The 21,587-nt window shown below is 41.3% G+C and overlaps 1 protein-coding gene across 2 annotated transcripts in view; it reads left to right on the forward strand.

Moving 5' to 3' along the window:
- LOC131189009 (L-gulonolactone oxidase-like) overlaps window positions 1–21,587 on the forward strand; it is a 69,510-nt gene that overhangs the window by 29,289 nt on the left and 18,634 nt on the right. For both annotated transcript variants that reach the window (XM_058164768.1, XM_058164769.1), the window contains 2 exons: window positions 2,823–2,913; window positions 17,145–17,330. In XM_058164768.1, the coding sequence (XP_058020751.1) occupies window positions 2,823–2,913; window positions 17,145–17,330 (277 nt within the window). The remainder of the gene's footprint in view (window positions 1–2,822; window positions 2,914–17,144; window positions 17,331–21,587) is intronic.

The following is a 21,587-nucleotide window of genomic DNA, read 5'->3' on the forward strand; positions in this document are numbered from 1 at the left end:
ATACAAGTAGTAGAACAAAGTCAAACTAGAGTCTTGGACTTTAAGAGAGCTAATTTCAATAAACTTAGAGAGAGCTTGAGAAGGATTCAATGGATGAGAATCCTCAGGGGGAAAACGACTCAAGAAGCTTGGGAAATTTTGAAAAGTGAGATTATAAAAGCACAGTCTAACACAATACCAATGAAGAAGAAAAATAATAGATCTCAAAAGAAACCAGCATGGATGCATAAAGAACTATCTGACAAATTGAAAGACAAAAAGGACAAATATAAAAAGTGGAAAGAGGGGCAAATAACTAAGGCAGAATATCAGCAAATAGCCCGAGCCTGTAAAGATGAAGTGAGGAAAGCTAAGGCTCACAATGAACAAAGGCTAGCGACAAAAGTAAAAAATAACAAAAAAAGCTTCTTCCAACATGTTAAAAACAAGAAAAAAGTCAAGGAAACAATTGGCCCATTGCTGGGAGAAAGTGGCAAGAAGATGACAAGCAACAGGGAGAAAGCAGATCTACTTAACTCATATTTTGCATCTGTCTTTACACAAAAGGAAAAAACAATCCAACCTATCAAAAACAGCACTACAAAAAACAGATTAGAAACACAAGTTAAAATAGGGAAGAAAATGGTAAGTGAACACCTGTCTACCCTAGACGAGTTCAAATCACCAGGACCGGATGGATTACACCCCAAGGTTCTGAAGGAACTGGCAGACGTGATCTCAGAACCACTGAACTATATCTTTCAAAGATCCTGGAGCACAGGGAGCTGCCAGAGGACTGGAAAAGAGCTGATGTAGTTCCCATCTTCAAAAAGGAAAAACAGATCCAGGAAACTACAGACCTATCAGTCTGACCTCAATACCGGGAAGATTCTGGAAAAGATAATCAAGCAACGAATCACCGAACACCTAGAAGCAAACAAAGTAATAACCAAAAGCCAACATGGGTTTGTCAAAACAGATCATGCCAGACTAATCTTATCGCATTCTTTGACAAAATGACAAAATTAGTGGACCAGAGGAATGCTGTCGATATAATTTACTTGGACTTCAGTAAAGCATTTCATAAAGTAGACCATAACCTATTACAAGATAAAGTAGAAAAATGTGGGTTAGACAGCACCACCACCGTATGGATTCGTAACTGGCTGACCAACCGCACTCAACGTGTAGTCCTCAACGGAACTACATCCACATGGAGGGAAGTATGCAGTGGAGTACCCCAAGGCTCTGTTTTAGGCCCAGTACTCTTCAACATCTTCATCAATGACTTGGACGAGGGGATAGATGGGGAACTCATCAAATTTGCAGATGACACCAAGCTGGCAGGAATAGCTAACACTCCAGAAGATAGGCTCAAGTTACAGAAAGATCTTGACAGACTTGAACATTGGGCACTATCTAACAAAATGAAATTCAACAGTGAAAAAAGTAAGGTTCTACATTTAGGCCAAAAAAACAAAATGCACCAGTACCGTATATGTGGTACCTTGCTCAATAGTAGTACCTGTGAGAGGGATCTTGGAGTCCTAGTGGATAATCATTTAGATATGAGCCAGCAGTGTCCAGCAGCTGTTAAAAAGCCAACACAGTTCTGGGCTGCATAAACAGAGGGATAGAATCAAGATCACGTGAAGTGTTAGTACCACTTTATAATGCCTTGGTAAGGCCACACTTGGAATATTGCATCCAGTTTTGGTCGCCACGATGTAAAAAAGATGTTGAGACTCTAGAAAGAGTGCAGAGAAGAGCAACAAAGATGATTAGGAGACTGGAGGCTAAAACATATGAAGAACGGTTGCAGGAACTGGGTATGTCTAGTTTAATAAAAAGAAGGACTAGGGGAGACATGATAGCTGTGTTCCAATATCTCAGGGGTTGCCACAAAGAAGAGGGAGTCGGGCTGTTCTCCAAAGCACCTGAGGGTAGAACAAGAAGCAATGGGTGGAAACTGATCAAAGAAAGAAGCAACTTAGAACTAAGGATAAATTTCCTGACAGTTAGAACAATTAATAAGTGGAACGACTTGCCTTCAGAAGTTGTGAATGCTCTAACACTGGAAATTTTTAAGAAAATGTTGGATAACCATCTGACTGAGATGGTGTAGGGTTTCCTGCCTGGGCAGGGGGTTGGACTAGAAGGCCTCCAAGGTCCCTTCCAACTCTGTTGTTATGTTATGGTGTGCAGTGCTCTATAGCGTCGTTTTGAAGGTAGGAGTTGAAACAGTTTATGTCCAGGATGTGAGGGGTCTATAAATATTTTCATGGCCCTCTTCTTTATTCGTGCAGTATACAGGTCCTCAATGGAAGGCAGGTTGGTAGCAATTATTTTTTCTGCAGTTCTAATTATCCTCTGAAGTCTGTGTTTTTCTTGTTGGGTTGCAGAACCGAACCAGACAGTTATAGAGGTGCAAATGACAGACTCAATAATTCCTCTGTAGAACTGAATCAGCAGTTCCTTGGCAGTTTGAGCTTACTGAGTTGAGCACATACAGGAACAAAATTTCAGTTTCACAAGGATCAGAAATCCATGCACCCCTGATTACATACATCCTTGCCAGGATATACCGAATCCAAGGAATCACGCCAGGATCAGAAATACCAATCTGTATGCAACATCCCTTCAGAGTCAGTGTCCTATTTCTATGACTCGATAGGATGTGACATATGCTCAACACTCATTGGGGCATGTTTTGAAGTCAGAGCAGGTGCAGTTAATTAGCTTTTTTTGTATCAGTGTCACATTTGTTAATATCATCGTCTCAACAGTTACCTTTGGAATGGATCCCAGCTAAATCTCTCCCTTTTCTGTGTTTCGGGGCCCAGTTTAGGAGCTGTGTCAGATGTGGCAGCTGCTGGAGTCATTGGAACTGGCACTCACAACACTGGCTTCAGCCATGGCATCTTGGCCACTCAGGTAAGACCCCAGTGGGTTGTAACTAGCAAGGTGTAAAAATTTCCTAGCCATTATGTCTTACGAGCAAGTTATTAGAATGCTAATTATGTCAGCTTTTATTCCCCAGTGGAATGAAAAGAAATGAGAATAATGGAGAATTACCTCAAAGTCCCTTTGTATGCAAGGCACCACAGCAGAGTAGTTATTCAAAAGGCAATACCTGCCTAGAATTCAGAAGCCTAGTGGGTCCTTGGATGGGATATCCCGGGGCTATACACCGGGAAGCAGAAAAACATCCTGGGAAATATATTAGCAAAGTACTTCTATATTATTGCCCCAAACACTACAGACATAGGTTTAAGAGGTCACTGATTTGAGCTGGAAAAGAATTTTCCTTGACCAGTGGTGAAATCCAATTTTTTTTTACTACCGATTCTGTGGACGTGGCTTGGTGGGCATGGTGTGGCTTGGTGGATGTAGCTTGTGGGCGTGGCAGGGGAAGGATACTGCAAAATCCGCACTCCCTGCCCACTCCTGGGGGAAGGATATTGCAAAATCTCCATTTCTACCCCACTCCAGAGGAAGGATACTGCAAAATCTCCATTCCCACCCCACTCCAGGGGAAGGATACTGCAAAATCTCCATTCCCTCCTTACTCTGGACCAGCCAGAGGTGGTATTTACCGGTTCTCCAAACTATTCAAAATTTCCACTACCGGTTCTCCGAACTGCTCAAAATTTCCGCTACCGGTTCTCCAGATCCTGTCAGAACCTGCTAGATTTCACTCCTGTCCTTGACCATTAGGTATCTGGCAAATAGTAATGTGTTGTTCACACAATATTCTTGCTGCTGCTTCCTCCCACCTTACCTCTCACTCTAGATAACCTTGGAAGGAATTATTTGTGCCCAGAACTTTTCCTTCATGTTCCAAAGCTGTGACAGACTTTCCTTAGACTTTGCTAACATACTTGGTCTCTGAACTGGATCCAGACCATTTTTGACTTCCAGTTCAGAAGAAGTGCAAGAATCTTCCCAAGCTGGCAACTCATAAAGAGCAACTGACATGGAGATCTGCTCCAAAAGTTATGATGGTAGGGTGGAGGCCAGTAATTCTTTTAATGAACCTCTCCACCTTCATGCTTCTAAAAATAGAATGTATTTGTTTATTATGGCCAACATAGCCAACAAATTTGTCATGAGAGACATTGTTTTTACATTATTTCTTTTTTAAAATAAAAAGGGGAAAGTCCCTATAAAATTGGTAATATGGCAAGAGGAAAAAAAAATTAACCAGATGGTAGTTTGACAGAAAGTAAGATTTTTAAAAGCTTTTCCTCGATTGAAGTGACAGAAAATGCATTAAAACAAGAAGGCTTTTTGAAAGCCGTTTGTCCTGCTTCTAAGTGCTTGCAGTGAACGTTTGCATATCTAAGTTGGCACAGAACTGACATATTGTATGGCCCTTTGCAGATCTGCCCCCAAATTAATCAAAATGAACCAATAACATACAGAGGAAGGCAGGCTCAGCCAAGGACATCTCAGAAGTGTTTCTGTTGAAAACAATAAAAACGAGTGAGGAGCAAAAGGGCTGCCTCCTGAACTCCAGCAGTCAATTTGTCTGTGAGGTTTGAGAGTTCAGCTTAGTTATTATTATTTTTTCCTGGTTCAGCTGCCATTTATTCGCAGCTGAAACAGAAGTGCAATTTTCCTCAGAGGTGTTGTCCTAATGCCTGTTTTCTCGGTGGCTCATCCCATCCCCTTCTCAGGATGAGAAGCAACCTAGAACTAAGGAGAAATTTCCTGACAGTGAGAACAATAAACCAATGGAATAACTTGCCTTCAAAAGTTGTGGGCGCTCCATCACTGGAGGCTTTTAAGAAGAGACTGGACAGACATTTGTCTGAAATGGTGTAGGGTCTCCTGCTTGAACAGGGGGTTGGACTAGAGAACATCCAAAGTCCTTCCAACTCTGATGTTCTATGTTCTGCAAAGATCTTTTTCGCAAGTAGAATGTAGTAACATAAATTTTGAAAGCCTACTAATCCAGCTCAATTTATGCCTAGCACAACTACAGCAGAGTTACTCTGCGTTTCTTTCTCAGATGTCCTCTCCTGGATTTGGGAGGCCTATCAAAGGCCCTGCTTCCTCCTCTAACAGATGCGCTCCCTTTACATTCCCAGGGTCTGTTAGCCATTTCATCATACCAAGGGATGTTTTAGAAATAAATAACCAGACACAAAAGTAATGGAGCAGTCAGAGTACTGGGGCCATTTCAGCATCCTATTATTTATTTATTTATTTATTATTTAGATTTTTATACCACCCTTCTCCCGAAGGACTCAGGGCGGTGTACAGCCAGATTTAAAACAATACAATATACAGATTAAAACAACAGTTAAAATAACATATTCTATTAGTGGCCGAAAATTTAAAACCGTCAAATTTGACCAATAAATAAAATACCCCAATTAAAATTATTAAAATTTAAAAAATTAAAAAAATTAAAAAAATTAAGCCAGTCCCGCTTGGATAAACAAGTGCGTTTTGAATTCACGGCGAAAGGTCCGAAGGTCAGGTAATTGACGCAAACCAGGGGGAAGTTCGTTCCAGAGGGTAGGTGCTCCAACATAGAAGGCCCTTCCCCTGGGGGCCGCCAGCTGACATTGCTTGGCGGACGGCACCCTGAGAAGACCCTCTCTATGTGAGCGTACGGGTCAGTGGGAGGCATAAGGTAACAGCAGGCGGTCCCGTAAGTACCCGGGCCCTAAGCCATGGAGCGCTTTAAAGGTGGTAACCAACACCTTGAAGCGCACCCGAAAGACCACAGGTAGCCAGTGCAGACTGCGCAGGAGCGGTGTTACACGGGAGCAACGTGTGGCTCCCTCAATCACCCGTGCAGATACATTCTGGACTAACTGAAGCCTCCGAGTGCACTTCAGGGATAGCCTCATGTAGAGAGCATTGCAATAATCCAGACGGGAAATGACAAGAGCGTGAGTGACCGTGCATAAGGCATCCTGGTCAAGAAAGGGGCGCAACTGGCGAACCAGGCGGACCTGGTAAAAAGCTCTCCTGGAGACGGCCGCTAAATGGTCTTCAAATGACAGCCATCCATCCAGGAGAAAGCCCAAGTTGCGCACCCTTTCTGTTGGGGCCAATGACTCGCCCCCAACATCCGGCATCCACAGCCACTCCGTCTTGGATGGATTGAGCTTGAGTCTGTTTCTCCCCATCCAGACCCGTATGGCTTCCAGGCACCAGGACAGCACTTCGACGGCTTCATTGGGGTGGCCTGGAGTGGAAAAGTACAGCTGAGTATCATCAGCGTACAGCTGGTAACTCACCCCAAAGCCACTGATGACCTCACCCAACGGCTTCGTATAGATGTTGAACAGGAGAGGCGAGAGAATCGACCCCTGAGGCACCCCACAAGTAAGGCACCTCGCAGTCGATCTCTGCCCCCCTGTCAACACCATCTGCGACCGGTCAGAGAGATAGGAGGAGAACCACCGATAAACGGTGCCTCCCACTCCCAAACTCTCCAACCGGTGCAGCAGGATACCATGGTCGATGGTATCAAAAGCCGCTGAGAGGTCTAACAGGACCAGGGCAGAGGAACAACCCCTATCCCTGGCCCTCCAGAGGTCATCCATCCCTTTTCTATCTCTTTTTCTCTGTATCTTTCTCTCTCACACATACCATATTTGAAGACAAAAGGGCAAGGTTTAGGGCTAGGACATCATGTGTAGTCTATGAACAGCAATCTGCCTATTTGCAAGCAAGTAACTAAAATGTTTTACTAAATCAGTGATAATGTTTGATTACCTCAGTATTGCTGGCACTGATTGGCATCAAGTTTCTAAAGTCTTCCAAATAAGTATCGTCTCCTACATGACCCTGTTTTAGCTTGAAGTAGCTGGGATTGATGCTGAGATGTTCTCTGGGATGCTCTTTCATTGAAAATTGTCAAGGCCATGCCAGTGGTGGGTTGCCCCCAGTTTTGTTTGGTTCTTGCGAACCGATAGTAAAACCAGTGGGAGGCTCCGCCCACCCACTCGGATGTCATCATAGATGCTCTGCATGTGCAGAACTTGGCACACACACGAGCAAAGCAAGCGCGCACGATCCCATTGCGAACCAGTAGTGAAGGTAAGTAGAACCCACCCCTAGACCATACCCTGCAGTGGGATGATAGGAAAGAGAAAGAGAAAGTCTACTTTGGGGTGGGGACAGAGATCCAGGTGGCACAGAGCAGATTAAATTCCATCATGAAGAAGCTAAGCTACAGGTCCTGCTTGGGGATATTTAAAGAGATGCATTCCCCAGTATCTCAGTATCTGTTGCCCAGACCTTGTGAAATAGATTTGAATCAATCAGAAATCAGGTTGGGGCTGGGAGAAAAAAACTATTTTCAGAGTCAAGAGGCAGGTCTGCTGAGCTTTGATCCACTTGAGACCCTGTCCTAAGTAGGTTGTGCCTGTGCAGTTAAAGAAGTAGATAAAAACATCATTCTCTGTCATAAAAAATTCTCAATATCCTCCATCATGGTCAGTGAAAACTATTTTATATCCTCATTTCCCCGTGGGAGTTTCCTTTAGAGGCTGCTGCTAGGGAGGGAAGGACAATATCTACTCCCTATTTCTATAATTCTCATCCACTCTGCTAAAAAACAACCCAACCAATTCCACTCTAAAGCCCATGCAGTAAAGGAAAAAATGTGTCTCTAGATAGATGTGGGATGCCTTATGGAACCCTTTCCTGAAAAGGCAACCTCCATTCACTTTGGCTTGCAGTTGTGGTGAGGGAGGAAGTATCAACGAAGATTATGTCTTCAGTGAAGAATGCCATAATCCAGTAAAAGCAAACAAATGTATTATGGAATAGTAATAGCACTTAGACTTATATACTGCTTCACAGTGTGGTTTACAGAGACAGCCTATTGCCCCCAACAATCTAGGTCCTCATTTTACCCACCTCGTAAGGATGGAAGGCTGAGTCAACCTTGAGCCTGGTGAGATCTGAACTAGGCAGCAAGCAGCAGAAGTAGCCTGTAGTACTGCACTCTAACCACTGCACCACCATGGCTTTATTAAGGAATAGCCTTAATAGAGTCTCAGGTTTCAGGAAATGTTCTTCATTTGGTCCCTTGTACAGTGCCTGCCAAGCCAATGCATGTCCCCTGTTATTCCTTTGTATCTGCCTGGCTTCTTGCCTAAGCAGATTTTATTATGGTTCTTCTTATTACTATTGATTCTTTTCATTTAAAAAAACTGGGAGGGTAGCAGGCTGCAAAGCAAAATGGATCTTGTTTTTCCAGTACCAAGAGGAGAGTCTGAGCCCAGAACTATTCTTCTAAGGTAAAGTGGGTAATGGCAGTATGTTTTGTTTAGGTTTGTGCTAATCTGTCTCCCCCAAAAAAGTACAAAGGTTAAATGAGGAGATTGAGATCATCCTGGAGTGGGAGATACAAGGGTGTGATGGGAGTAACTTCACTTTTAATTTGGTTTAAGGGGTGTTTTGTGATTGTTCATTCCCACCATGGTAGCCATTTTGTAAAAATGACCTTAACAAGCTGTCAAAATTCCAAATATACCTACCAATCCAAAAGTGTAGGAACCTCTATTAATTAAGCATAGTTGCTAGTATATATAGAAATACATTTCAAGTACAGGTAGTCCTCAACTAACAATCATTTATTTAGCAACCACTCAAAGTTACAATGGCCCTGAAAAAAGTAACATGACCAGTCCACGCTTACAACAGTTGTAGAATTCCACAGTCACATGATCAAAATCCATATCCGTGGCAATTGTAATGTATTTGTGACAGCTGCAGCATCCCAGAGACGTGTGAGAGCTACTTACGACCTTCCCAACTGGCTTCCCTCAAGCATCATCAACAAGGGAAGCTGAATTCATTTAACAACTACACGAGTCACTAAAAACCTGTAGTGATTCACTTAACAACTGTGGTCATAAAGAAGGTCATAAAACTGGCTGTGACTCACTGTTTAGCAGCGGAAATTCTGGTCCTATTTGTGGTCACAAGCCAAGGACTACCTATACTTGCAAATGTGCATACAAACATAGAGTATCCATATAAAGGCTCATTTGCACTAATTCATTAATAGTGTCATAACATTGCTGAATAGGACGCTCTTTGGTGCCCATCTTACATACTGTATAAGTGTGAGGATTTGTAGCTGTAAAATGAGGTGAGGTGGAGCTAAGATGAAAGAGCTTTGATTCCTTTCTCTAATTATCCATAGTCCATTGATAGCAATTTGTGGCGATTGGTAAAACAAATTGCTCTCCCTGGTTCAGACATGGTGGCTAGCTATTGTGTTTCCCTGAAAATAAGACCCTGTCTTATATTTTTTCAACCCTAAACTAAGTGCTTGGCCTTCTTGCCATGAGCTCAAAAGCCTGATTGGGTTATTATCAGGGGGATGTCTTATTTTGGGAGAAACAGGGTAGATTACCTGCCTCTGAATGTGGCTAATAATTTTTCTCCCACAAAAATCTGTGAATTGTAAGACCCGACAAGGACAGGATGTGGAAAAGAAAGAGAGGGAAGGCTAATAAGAGAGGGCGGGTAATCAATTGGGAGACAAAAGAGATGACAAAACAGCCTTTTGTGAATCAAGAAGACATAAAATGTATGAGCAGCTGACAGAAACAGTTCTAAGGGAAAAATAAAGGGGAAAATATTAGGAAGTGGGGAGAAAGTGGAACAAAGACCAATACATTATGTGCCTAAAAGACAGCCTGTGCTATGAGGGGTTGATGAAGGAAGACATATTTAATAAATGTGGCTCCATGTCTCTTTCTGCCTCTGAGCATCATTTTCCTGCCTGAAAACTTCTGGAGGAAGTTTTACAGTGGCAAAGTTTTTCTTCGGTTGCAAGTGCTTATAAATAAGTGCATGTCAACATACAGAAGACTTCTCAGAACCAACTGGGAGTGTGAAATACAAAAGTGTGAACAAAAGTAAATGTGTAAATGGGAATATTTAGCTAACCAGGTGCAAAAGAGCACAGGGATGTTGCAACTTTAACAATGGTCCAGGCATAGAATCAGGAATTTCTGCAGCTGCAATGAAAAGTAGCAAAGTAAACTCCAAAATAGTGTCTCAAAATACAGGATGCAGAATGCAAATTTCAGTTGGAAGAAAGCAACGTTAGCACAAGTAATATAATGCACATCAACTCAAAGTCACCTAACTTTCAAATTCCCCTGGATGAATCTTGAACTTGGTAAGCATGGCATGATAGAAGCATATAAGGCAAGGTTTGAAGAAAGTAGATGAACATAGCAATAGCGATAGCACTTAGATTTATATCTAAGATTTATATATATCGCAGTGCTTTACAGCCCACTCTAAGCAGTTTACAGAGTCAGCATATTGCCCCCAACAATCTGGGTCCCCTTTTACCGACCTCAGAAGGCTGGAAGGCTGAGTTAACTTTGCACTGGTCAGGATCGAACTCCTGGCTGTGGGCAAAGTAGCCTGCAATACTGCATTCTAACCACTGCACCACCACAGCTCAATATCACGGCATGGTATTGGAAGATTAATGGTAGGAGATGCAGGGTAGAAAACTGGAAATTCATCACATTATAAATTAGATTATAGCACCCACTGCCAGAGGATATAGCATTGGTCACAGTTTGTGCTCAGTCCTTGCTGGTTTTAGCACTATTATTTAAACTAGCTATGTTTGCCTAGTTTACATGGCACACTAAGTCTAAATGCTAACTTACAACATGAGTGGCAGGATTCAAATGGCAAACTAGGTCAAAACTAAGCAGTAGTTTAGTATGATGTTGACTCTATTCTGCCTGTGTGAGCTTGTATACCTGAGTTTAAGATAGAAAGACAGGAAATGCGAAGCAGTCCTCAAGTTCACAGTAGGATGTAGCCCAAACCCAGTAAATTACTGAGTGATGTAGTAGAACTGTGCAGAGAGCAGGTTTTTAAAGCAATGATATTGGCCCATATCATGGCCTCTCTTGCTTCCTAGAATGGAAGTCCATCTTTGTTATTATATATATAGCCAAAGCCGTAAATGGCTACCTTGGATAGCAGCAGAATCTCAGCTGCAAAGTTTTCAGAATGATAGGCAGGTTTGTTTCAATTGATTTTAGTGTGATTTCCCTAGAGCTTGTTTTCTCCTCTGAACCACTTTGACCTCAGAAGATTGAACTCGAGATTGGAAGGGGGGGGGGGAGAAAAGACCTAGCACAGCAGCACCATGCAAAAGGCCTCAAACTCTTAATTTTGTCTACTTCTTGCCCCTTGTTTTTTCTTTCCCCTGGGAAGTCATCTATAGCAAGTGAGATTGTAGGGACGGCAAACCAGAGGATTGTTGAAATTTACTTTGTAGAGACATTGGGCACCCACAGGGTAAGCCTGAATTTCAACCCACTGGTGCCCTCTGCCGGACCAAATTTCTTGAGAGAAAAAAAAACTGGGCTAGGTTGGGATAAATGGATGGCTCTCATCATGCATTGTGTGAAGAATTGGGGTCTCAAAAACATTGCCCATCAGTTACTTACATCATCACCTAGCATCTTGCACCTGGGACTCATCCAGTTCTAGAAGAATGCTAGTTATGAATCATCTTAGGGGATGGAACCTTAAGATCTTGCCTTTCTGGCAACTACAAACTCAGTGATGAGTTTATCTTGGGTTGGGACCTTGGCTTTCTAGCAACTGTAAACTCAATGAAACTGTAAAGCCAATGATGGAGCAATGCAACAGACCAAGGACATTCCCCACATCCCTACAGAAGCTTGGCAGTAGATCAAAGGTCATGTCTCAGATCTGCAGATGTTCATATTGCTGAAGCAGATGTCCCTGAACCTGAACAAAACCTGAAACTAGGAGCATCCATGCTGGGGCCAAAATAAGCCAAGCGCATGGCTATGACTATGCAATTAAAGCTCTGGTCTCTTTTACATATTTTGCACATACAATGTGCATAAAAATTGGTAGGACTTCAATCCTGAAGTCAAAGCCACCACCTTGACTTATTTTTGTTTACTGCCTCCTGAGGATGACTCTGTCTGAATTACTACTGGAAAAATCCCATTGGAAACAAAATATCAAATGAATATTAAAACTGAATTATCAGTTCAAAGTAAATCTTCCTGGTGCTTGTTAGATACTTTTAATTTGGAGTTAAAATTAGCCAGTGATGAGTGATGGAATTTTCCTTTTCTCAAAGACACAACGCTATGAACCTTCAGCATTGTTTGCGTTTCAAATTCTGTTGAGCACCATTCTTTTTTTTCTTTCTTTATGCTTCTTTTTATTTCTTAGATCAATCATATGAGTGATCTGACTCAGTCGGGGATCTTATGTTAAATGAAGCTGATGTTATTCTTTTATAGCCAATCAGATTTTGCTGAACCAAAGTTAAATGAAGATAAGAAAGTAGATATTTTTATAAACAGATTTACAAAGTAATTCTATTACTGACTGTCGGGGGCGAGTCATTGGCCCCGATGGAACGGGTGCGCAACTTGGGCGTCCTCCTTGATGAACGGCTGTCTTTTGAAGATCACTTGACGGCCGTCTCCAGGAGAGCTTTTTACCAGGTTCGCCTGGTGCGCCAGTTGCGCCCCTTTCTAGACCGGGATGCCCTGTGCACGGTCACTCACGCCCTCGTGACGTCTCGCCTGGATTACTGCAATGCTCTCTACATGGGGCTCCCCTTGAAGGGCATCCGGAGGCTTCAGTTAGTCCAGAATGCAGCTGCGCGGGTGATAGAGGGAGCCCCTCGTGGCTCCCGTGTGACACCTATCCTGCGCAGACTTCACTGGCTGCCTGTGGCCTTCCGGGTGCGCTTCAAGGTTTTGGTGAACATCTTCAAAGCGCTCCATGGCATAGGGCCGGGTTACTTACGGGACCGCCTACTTGTTGTGACCCAGGTTCCTGGACCCAGACTCCTGGACTCGGATGATTCAGAAAATGAGGGAGAAGACCTGGCAAGCCCTGCTTCTCTTGAGCCCTCTCCCTCCCTGGCACCCACTCAAAGGGAGGGGCCGGCAAGGCCTGATTCTCCCGGGCCTTCTTCTGATTTGGCAACGCCCCAAGAACAGTTTTGGAGGGACGCAAGATTACGAAGGCTTGATCGGCGTGCGCAGCAGCGGAAGAGTTGGGACAAAGCCAAGTCATAATTGTCATGCAGTGACATCTGCAGAGACTATAAATAGGAGGCGGGACTTCCTGGTTTTTTGTCTTGGACAAAGTAATGAGTTGGCGCGAGCTAATGAATTGGCGCGAGCTAACTGTTTTAATGGAGGGAAGAATATATTCGTGAGTAATTCTGGCCTTATCTATAATTTCCTCGTTATCTCCAGAAACTTGGCAGGCCCGTGGGTAGACGTGGCCAGGACATGTATCTATGTAAATAAAAGGAAAAAAGGAAGGCCTCTGACGGACTCTTTGCTGGGAGTATTGGGGGAAGGGAAACAGAACACTACTGCTACCGGATACCTCTCACCGACCCGTGCGCTCTCACAGAGAGGGACTCCTCAGGGTGCCGTCAGCGAGACAGTGTCGTCTGGCGACACCCAGGGGAAGGGCCTTCTCAGTGGGGGCTCCCACCTCTGGAACGAACTCCCCAGGACTTCGTCAACTTCCGGACCTCGAACCTTCCGTCATGAGCTTAAACACATTTATTCATCTGCGCAGGACTGGATTAGTTTTTAAATTCGTGGGTTTTTAAGGGGTTTTAAATGGGTTTTTAATGGGTTTTTAATGGGTTTTATTATTTGCTACATTTTAATTGCGGCCAAATCGAATAAGTTTTTTAGTGGTATTTTAATAGTATTTATTTTGTAATAGTACTGTTTATTTTATCTGGCTGTAAACCGCCCTGAGTCCTTCGGGAGAAGGGCGGTATAAAAATTTAAATAATAAATAAAATAAATAATAAATAAATATTTTATAACAAAAACTAGCTGACAACAACTTCGGCTAACTTTTGGCTCCCTTCTTATGGGGTTTATTTATGGTTCACTCTATCATGAGAATCCAGTAAATGGGTTAGTTCAACTAAAATTGTTCAGATAACTGTGGGTAAGCATAGCAAGCAAGCACAGCCATTGCTAAAAATATGAGCTGTTTGGACTTTTCTGTAATGAAATAACGTTATGGTAAAATTAGCCTGAAGTTGAACTGTAATGACTCTAATATGACATCCTGTTTAAAATATCTCTGAAGTGCCCTCATGATAATCAGTCTGGAGGCTGGTGACGTACAAATAAGCAAGATTTTTTTTAACTGAATCAAATAGTTCAATATCAAGTAATGATGCATATGAATCCCAGCAATTTAAAGTCTCCCTCATTTATCTGTGAGAAATAATTACATCAAACACTCACAGATGAATGCCTGTTCTGAAATCTGTGCACTGAATCAGGTAGGGTTTATGAATCTACAGCCTGCTTTGTTTATTCCTTTTATTTTTTTATTTTGAATTTATATCCCGCCCTTCTCCGAAGACTATTGCCCCCAACAATCTGGGTCCTCATTTTACCTACCTTATAAAGGATGGAAGGCTGAGTCAACCTTGGGCCCGGTGGGACTTGAACTTGCAGTAATTGCAAGCAGAACAGACAGACTTAGTCTGCTGAGCCACCAGAGGCCTTATTGCTCCTGTATCCTAAATGCAGATTGCTCGAAAAAGGCTGTTCTGTCCTGTCTTGTATTAATATCAATCCTGGGTATCCAACAAATGTTAAGAAAAAAACCAATGTTAAAAACCCACAATATATATAACCTAAACAAAAAAAAGAAGCTAATAATGGGGCTGAAGACAACTATTTATGAGCAAATCCATCATGCAATATGATGATAGCAACACCAAGATAAGATTCAAGGGCAGTAAAATAGCCTTCCCTCAAGATCTCTTGGATTCCCAAAGATTTATGGAAATTGATGTCCAACAAATCTGAAAGTCACCAAGCTGGAAAAAGCTGCAGTAGAAGCTGTGGTGCTTCAGATTGACTCAAGGCAATGTGTTCCAATGGGATGAGCGTATATTCGGATGTTTGTCTTCAGTTAGCCTTGGATAAGTGCAATGGCACCAACAGGGTTAATGAGCATGGAGGGGTGGCATTAGCAACTAGGTAGCTAGGTTCATTTAGTGCACCAAATCTTAAATCAGGCTAAGAAAACTTAGCATCTATGCTTGCATCACAGGCTGTACCAAAACCAACCAATCGCAGTATGCTTTCACTTGATCAAAGGATTTATCATGTTGGTTTATCTTCTTAAATGATTTATCCTTTTGATAGAACCCAAAAGTGCTTTTTCAGGAGGACTTTCTTGTTTTTTTTCTTTTGAAGGCATTTCACTTCTTCAAAACATCTTAAAAAGAAAAAAAATCCAGGTGCCTCCTGAAAAAGCACCTTTGGGACAACCATGACCTGGATGACTGAGAATCTCTACAGACTTTTAGCTATACAATTTGGGATGAACACTCTTTGAATGGTGTGGGAGTAGGAATGGATTTCCAGAGGAAAAAATTGCAGATTACAGGAACCAGGAGCACTACTCAGGTGACCCTGAGGACACAGATAAACCTCCAAGTGCTTCAATGGCCCTCTAAAAGGATGCAGATGACCAGCTGTCTGCAAGGAATATAAATCCTTCCATTCCCCACCATCCAGGGGTGGGTTCTACTTATCTTTACTACCAGTTCACAATAGGAGCATGCGTGCTTCTGCACATGCGCAGAAGCTTCTCCACATGCACGGATCATCAATTATGATGTCCAAGCAGGTGGGCGGAGCCTCCTGCCGCTTTTACTACCAGTTCTAAAGAACCGGACAGAACTGGGAGCAACCCACCACTGCCACCATCCTGTCAGAGCTGAAGAAGCTTCTTGGATGAGAAGTGACACGTCTTCAAAAGAAAAAACAAGAAAGTCCAGTTGCCTCCTGAAAAAGCACCTTTGGGACAACCATGGATGACTGAGAATCTCTACAGACTTTTATCCTGTTGATACTGCACACTCCAAGCAAACCACCTTCTGGCAGTTAAGAACTTAAAACAATGACATTATCAATAAAATCCAATAATCTCAGAAGAAAATAAATCTTGAAAATATGCCAAATAAAATCATAAATAACAAACACTTAAAACAGCACAACATAAAAAGCTTCAAACATTAAAAATATAAAACCAAATAATTATGTGTAACTCAAGCCCCTAGATATCAGGCCCTCTGCAGCTTCCCCAAATGAAATATGGTTGACTTGGCTGATAGAACTCAGTAAACCATAACCCAGATTATAGGTAATCCTCATTAAGTGACTGCCTCATTTAGCAACCATTGGCAATTATAGTAATGATGAAAAAATAATTCTGTGACTAATCCTCACATTTTCAACTTTTGCAGATCTGTAAAGCAAAGTAAAGGTGAAGTAAGAAAATAAGCATAGTGAGAGTTTTGTTTAATGACTGCTTCATTTAATGACTGAGTGGCCAGTACCAATTGTGGTCACTAAACAAGAACTACCTGAAATATGAGTTTATGCAATATATTAAGGAAGGACAAAGTTGATCTAGGTTTTTTTAAAAAGGCTACCTCAGTATGTTGTATATATATAATCAAGGTAGTCCTCGACTTATGACCACAATTGAGCCCAACATTTCTGTTGTTAAGTGAGACATTTGTTAAATGAGTTTTGTCCCATTTTACAACCTTTCCTGCCACAGACATTAAGTGAATCACTGCAGCTGATAAGTTAGTAACCCAGTTGTTAAGTGAACCTAGCTTCCCCAATGACTTTGCTTGGCAGAAGGTCGCAAAAGATGATCACATGACCTTGGAACGCAGCAATGGTAATAAATATGAACTAGTTGCCAAGCATCTGAATTTTGATCACATGATCATGGGGTTGCTGCAAAGGTTGTAACTTTGAAAAACAGTCATAAGTCACATTTTTCAGTGTCGTGTAACTCTGAACAGACATTAAATGAACTGATGTAAGTTGAGGACTACCTGTATTGAATGTAGTTTGGTTAAATTGAACACAGACTATGCGTTAGAATTTTAACTCATGGTCCAAGGCCCACCTAACTCGGGTTCTACCAGTTGGGCAGGTTGACAGATATTTCTCCTTTCATGGTGGATGCATGCAAGCAACTTACAGTAAAACAGAACTCTTCAAATGTATGGTGATAGATGGGCTGATTCCTAGATTGAACCAGATCCCTTGCTTTCCCCCTGGCAGGTGGTAGCCATGACACTGTTGACAGCTTCGGGGGAAATCCTGGAGTGCTCTGAAACTATGAATCCTGAACTCTTCCGAGCAGCCTGTGTACATCTGGGTTGTTTGGGCATCATTCTCACAATCACTTTCCAATGTGTCGCAGAATTCTACCTGCAAGAAACCACTTTCCCTTCTACACTCAAGGAGGTAAGCTCAGATGCTGCATTTGGGAAGTGCAATTTAAGACCATTTTGAAAGGCACATGAGGTGTCTGTGTGGCCAAGTTGCCATTTGATATTTTAATATTTCAGAAGAATCAAAGCTGCTAGAAAAATTCTACCAGCATGCAGCAGTAATTAGTTAACAAAATATTCTTTTTCTAGGCTCAATTAATCTAATTTGTTAGGAAATCTTCTAAACTGAGGATCCTAAATAGGAAGATTAACTTTCTTTTCAGAGAGTATCTAGTCTTTGGAATTTATTTCTTCCTTATTTTATATCTAAAATGTGTGTGCACATTCCCCAGGTATGTCAAAGATTTAATCTCTTCTTTTTCCACTGATAGGAAAGAACAATATATATTCAACATATTTATACTTGGAAAATTCCGCACTCCCATGTTATCTTCCATAAAACAAATTTCTGACAGACTTTGGTTACAGTACAAATGTACCCTTCTAAGAATGCTTTATTTTATATCAAGATTCTTGTCTTGTTTGCTTCTAAGATAAATGGGAGCTGTTCACTCTTCATTTATTTATTCAATCTATATGCTGAATATATATTAAAGGAAGATGGATTGGAAGAACATGAGCATGGATTTAATATTGGAGGAAGAAACATCAATAACTTGCAATACACTGATGACACTAAATATGTAGCTCAAAATGCAAGCTCTAGTAATAAAAGTTAAGGAGCATAGTGAAAAATGGGACTAAAATTAAATATAAAGAAGACCAAACTAATGACAACAGGTAGAACAACTTATCAATAATACCTAGCACTTATATACTGCTTCACAGTGCTTTAGTGCCCTCTCTAAACAGTTTACAGAGTCAGAATATTGCCCCCAACAGTCTGGGTCCCTATTTTACCAACCTCAGAAGGATGGAAGGCTGAGTCAACCTTGAGCCAGTCAAAATTGAACTCCTGACAGTGGGCAGAGTCAGCCTGCAATTCATTACTTAGAATTGACAATGGAAATATCAGAGTGTTGGATAGCTTCTGCCTTTCAAGATTAACCATCAATAGTAGCAACCAGTCAAGAAACAAGCCATAGATTATGACTTGGCAGGGCAGCTATGAAAGCCTTGATAAAGATATTTAAATGCCATGATGTTTCTATAACTACAAAGATCAAAATCATGTTAGGCATGGTAGTCCTGTGACAATCTATGGAAGCAAACATTGGAATTTGAAGTAGCAAGATAGGAAAAATATTGATTTTTTAAAAAACGATGACATTGGAGGAGACTCCTGAGAATATTGTGGACAGAGTTCTCCATACTATTAAAAAGATGTTGAGACTCTAGAAAAAGTGCAGAGAAGAGCAACCAGGATGATTAGGGGACCGGAGACTAAAACATATGAAAAACTTTGACTTTGTATCTGAATGGTCTAAAACTTGGCAACTCCAAATCTCAACCAGCAAAATGCTCAGTCTTACATATTGGAAAAAAGAATCTAAACACTAAGTACAAGCTTGATGGACATTACCTTACAGATGACCCCCACCCTGTTAAAGACCTTGGAGTTTTCATATCAAATGATCTAAGTGCCAAAGCCCACTACAACTACATCGCAAAAAAGGCTTTAAGAGTTGTAACCTAATCTTGCGTAGCTTCTCCAAAAACACTACACTACTAACCAGAGCATATAAAACATTTGCTAGACCAGTTCTTGAATACAGCTCGACTGTCTGGAACCCATACCACATTTCTGACATCAATACAATTGAATGTGTCCAGAAATATTTTACAAGAAGAGTTCTCCACTCCTCTGAATACAACAAAATACCTTATGCCACCAGACTTGAAATCCTGGGTTTAGAAAATTTAGAACTCCGCCGCCTTCGACATGACCTGAGTTTAACTCATAGAATCATCTATTACAATGTCCTTCCTGTCGAAGACTACTTCAGCTTCAATTGCAATAATAAACGAGCACACAATAGATTTAAGCTTAATGTGAACTGCTCCAGTTTTGATTGCAGAAAATATGACTTCAGTAACAGAGTTGCTAATACTTGGAATACACTACCTGACTCTGTGGTCTCTTCCCAAAATCCCCAAAGCTTCAACCAAAAACTATCTACTATTGACCTCATCCCATTCCTAAGAGATCTGTAAGGGGCGTGCATAAGAGCACAAGCGTGCCTACCGTTCCTGTCCTATTGTTTCCTTTCATTATATCCAATTAATATAGTTATTACATACTCATGCTTATATATATATGCTTATATATTGTATAGTTATTTCATGCTTATGCTTATATATATACTGTGTGACAAAATAAATAAATACATTTTTAAAAACGATGACATTGGAGGAGACTCCTGAGAATATTGTGGACAGAGTTCTCCATACTATTAAAAAGATGTTGAGACTCTAGAAAAAGTGCAGAGAAGAGCAACCAGGATGATTAGGGGACCGGAGACTAAAACATGAAAAACTTTGACTTTGTATCTGAATGGTCTAAAACTTGGCAACTCCAAATCTCAACCAGCAAAATGCTCAGTCTTACATATTGGAAAAAAGAATCTAAACACTAAGTACAAGCTTGATGGACATTACCTTACAGATGACCCCCACCCTGTTAAAGACCTTAGATCATTTGATATGTGCCAAAGCCCATTACAACTACATCGCAAAAAAGGCTTTAAGAGTTGTAACCTAATCTTGCGTAGCTTCTCCAAAAACACTACACTACTAACCAGAGCATATAAAACATTTGCTAGACCAATTCTTGAATACAGCTCGACTGTCTGGAACCCATACCACATTTCTGACATCAATACAATTGAATGTGTCCAGAAATATTTTACAAGAAGAGTTCTCCACTCCTCTGATTACAACAAAATACCTTATGCCACCAGACTTGAAATCCTGGATTTAGAAAACTTAGAACTCCGCCGCCTTCGACGTGACCTGAGTTTAACTCATAGAATCATCTATTACAATGTCCTTCCTGTTGAAGTCTACTTCAGCTTCAATTGCAACAATACATGAGCACACAATAGATTTAAGCTTAAAGTTAACTGTTCCAATCTAGATTGCAGAAAATATGACTTCGGTAACAGAGTTGTTAATACTTGGAATACACTACCAGACTCTGTGGTCTCTTCCCAAAATCCCCAAAGCTTCAACCAAAAACTATCTACTATTGACCTCACCCCATTTCTAAGAGGTCTGTAAGGGGCATGCATAAGAGCACAAGCATGCCTGCTGTTCCTGTCCTAATGTTTCCTTTCATTATATCCAATTAATATAATTATTACATACTTATGCTTATATATATGCTTATATATCGTATAGTTATTTCATGCTTATGCTTATATATATACTGTGTGACAAAATAAATAAATACATTTTTAAAAAAACAAACGGTTACAGGAACTGAGCATGGCTAGTCTAGTGAAGAGAAGAGAAGGACCAGGGGAGACATGTTCCAATATTTGAGGGGCTGTCACAGAGAGGAGGGGGTCAAGCTATTTTCCAAAGTACCTGCAGGCCAGTCAAGGAATAATGGATGGAAACTGAGCACCTGGAAATAAGGAGAAATTTTCTGACAGTGAGAGCAATCAACCAAAGGAACAGCTTGCCTTCAGAAGTTGTGGGAGCTTCATCACTGGAAGCTTTCAAGAAGAGACTAGACTGCCATCTGTCAGAAATGGTGCAAGGTCTCCTGCTTGGGTGGGGAGGTGGAATAGAAGACCTACAAGATCCCTTCCAACTGTTAATCTGTTAAATGACCAGGCTTAAATTATTCTATTTTGGTCTCTCTGTCTCTGTGACCTACAAATAACTTACAGCAGCCTTTTGTAGGCAGATGGGCTGCTTTCCAAATTCCCAGCCCACATTGTCAAAAGGGACTATGCTGTCCCAACCCATCTGGAGGAGGATAGCAGGGAAAGGTTCAGATGAGAACAATTTGCCTCATAACTTTCCTCAATTCATGCCACAATTTTCCTCGGAGGAGAAATGACAACTTTTAAACATCTTTAGTTTAAAAGGTGAGGTGTGGTATGCAAAATTATTCGGGGAGTAGAGAAAATAAATAGAAAGATATTTTTCTCTTTTTAAAGTGAGATTGTCCAATTCATCTGACCAGTAGAACGTTGTCTTAGATGCAACACACCGGAATTTCCTAAGCTGGCTTTCAAGGACATTTAGTCAAGTACATTTAGTCAAGTACAAGGACATTTAGTCAATTGCGGTGATTCAGACGGGGCGTCTGAGGGTGGTC

The sequence above is a fragment of the Ahaetulla prasina genome, chromosome 1, assembly GCF_028640845.1.
Source record: "Ahaetulla prasina isolate Xishuangbanna chromosome 1, ASM2864084v1, whole genome shotgun sequence".
Taxonomy (NCBI): Eukaryota; Metazoa; Chordata; class Lepidosauria; order Squamata; family Colubridae; genus Ahaetulla; species Ahaetulla prasina.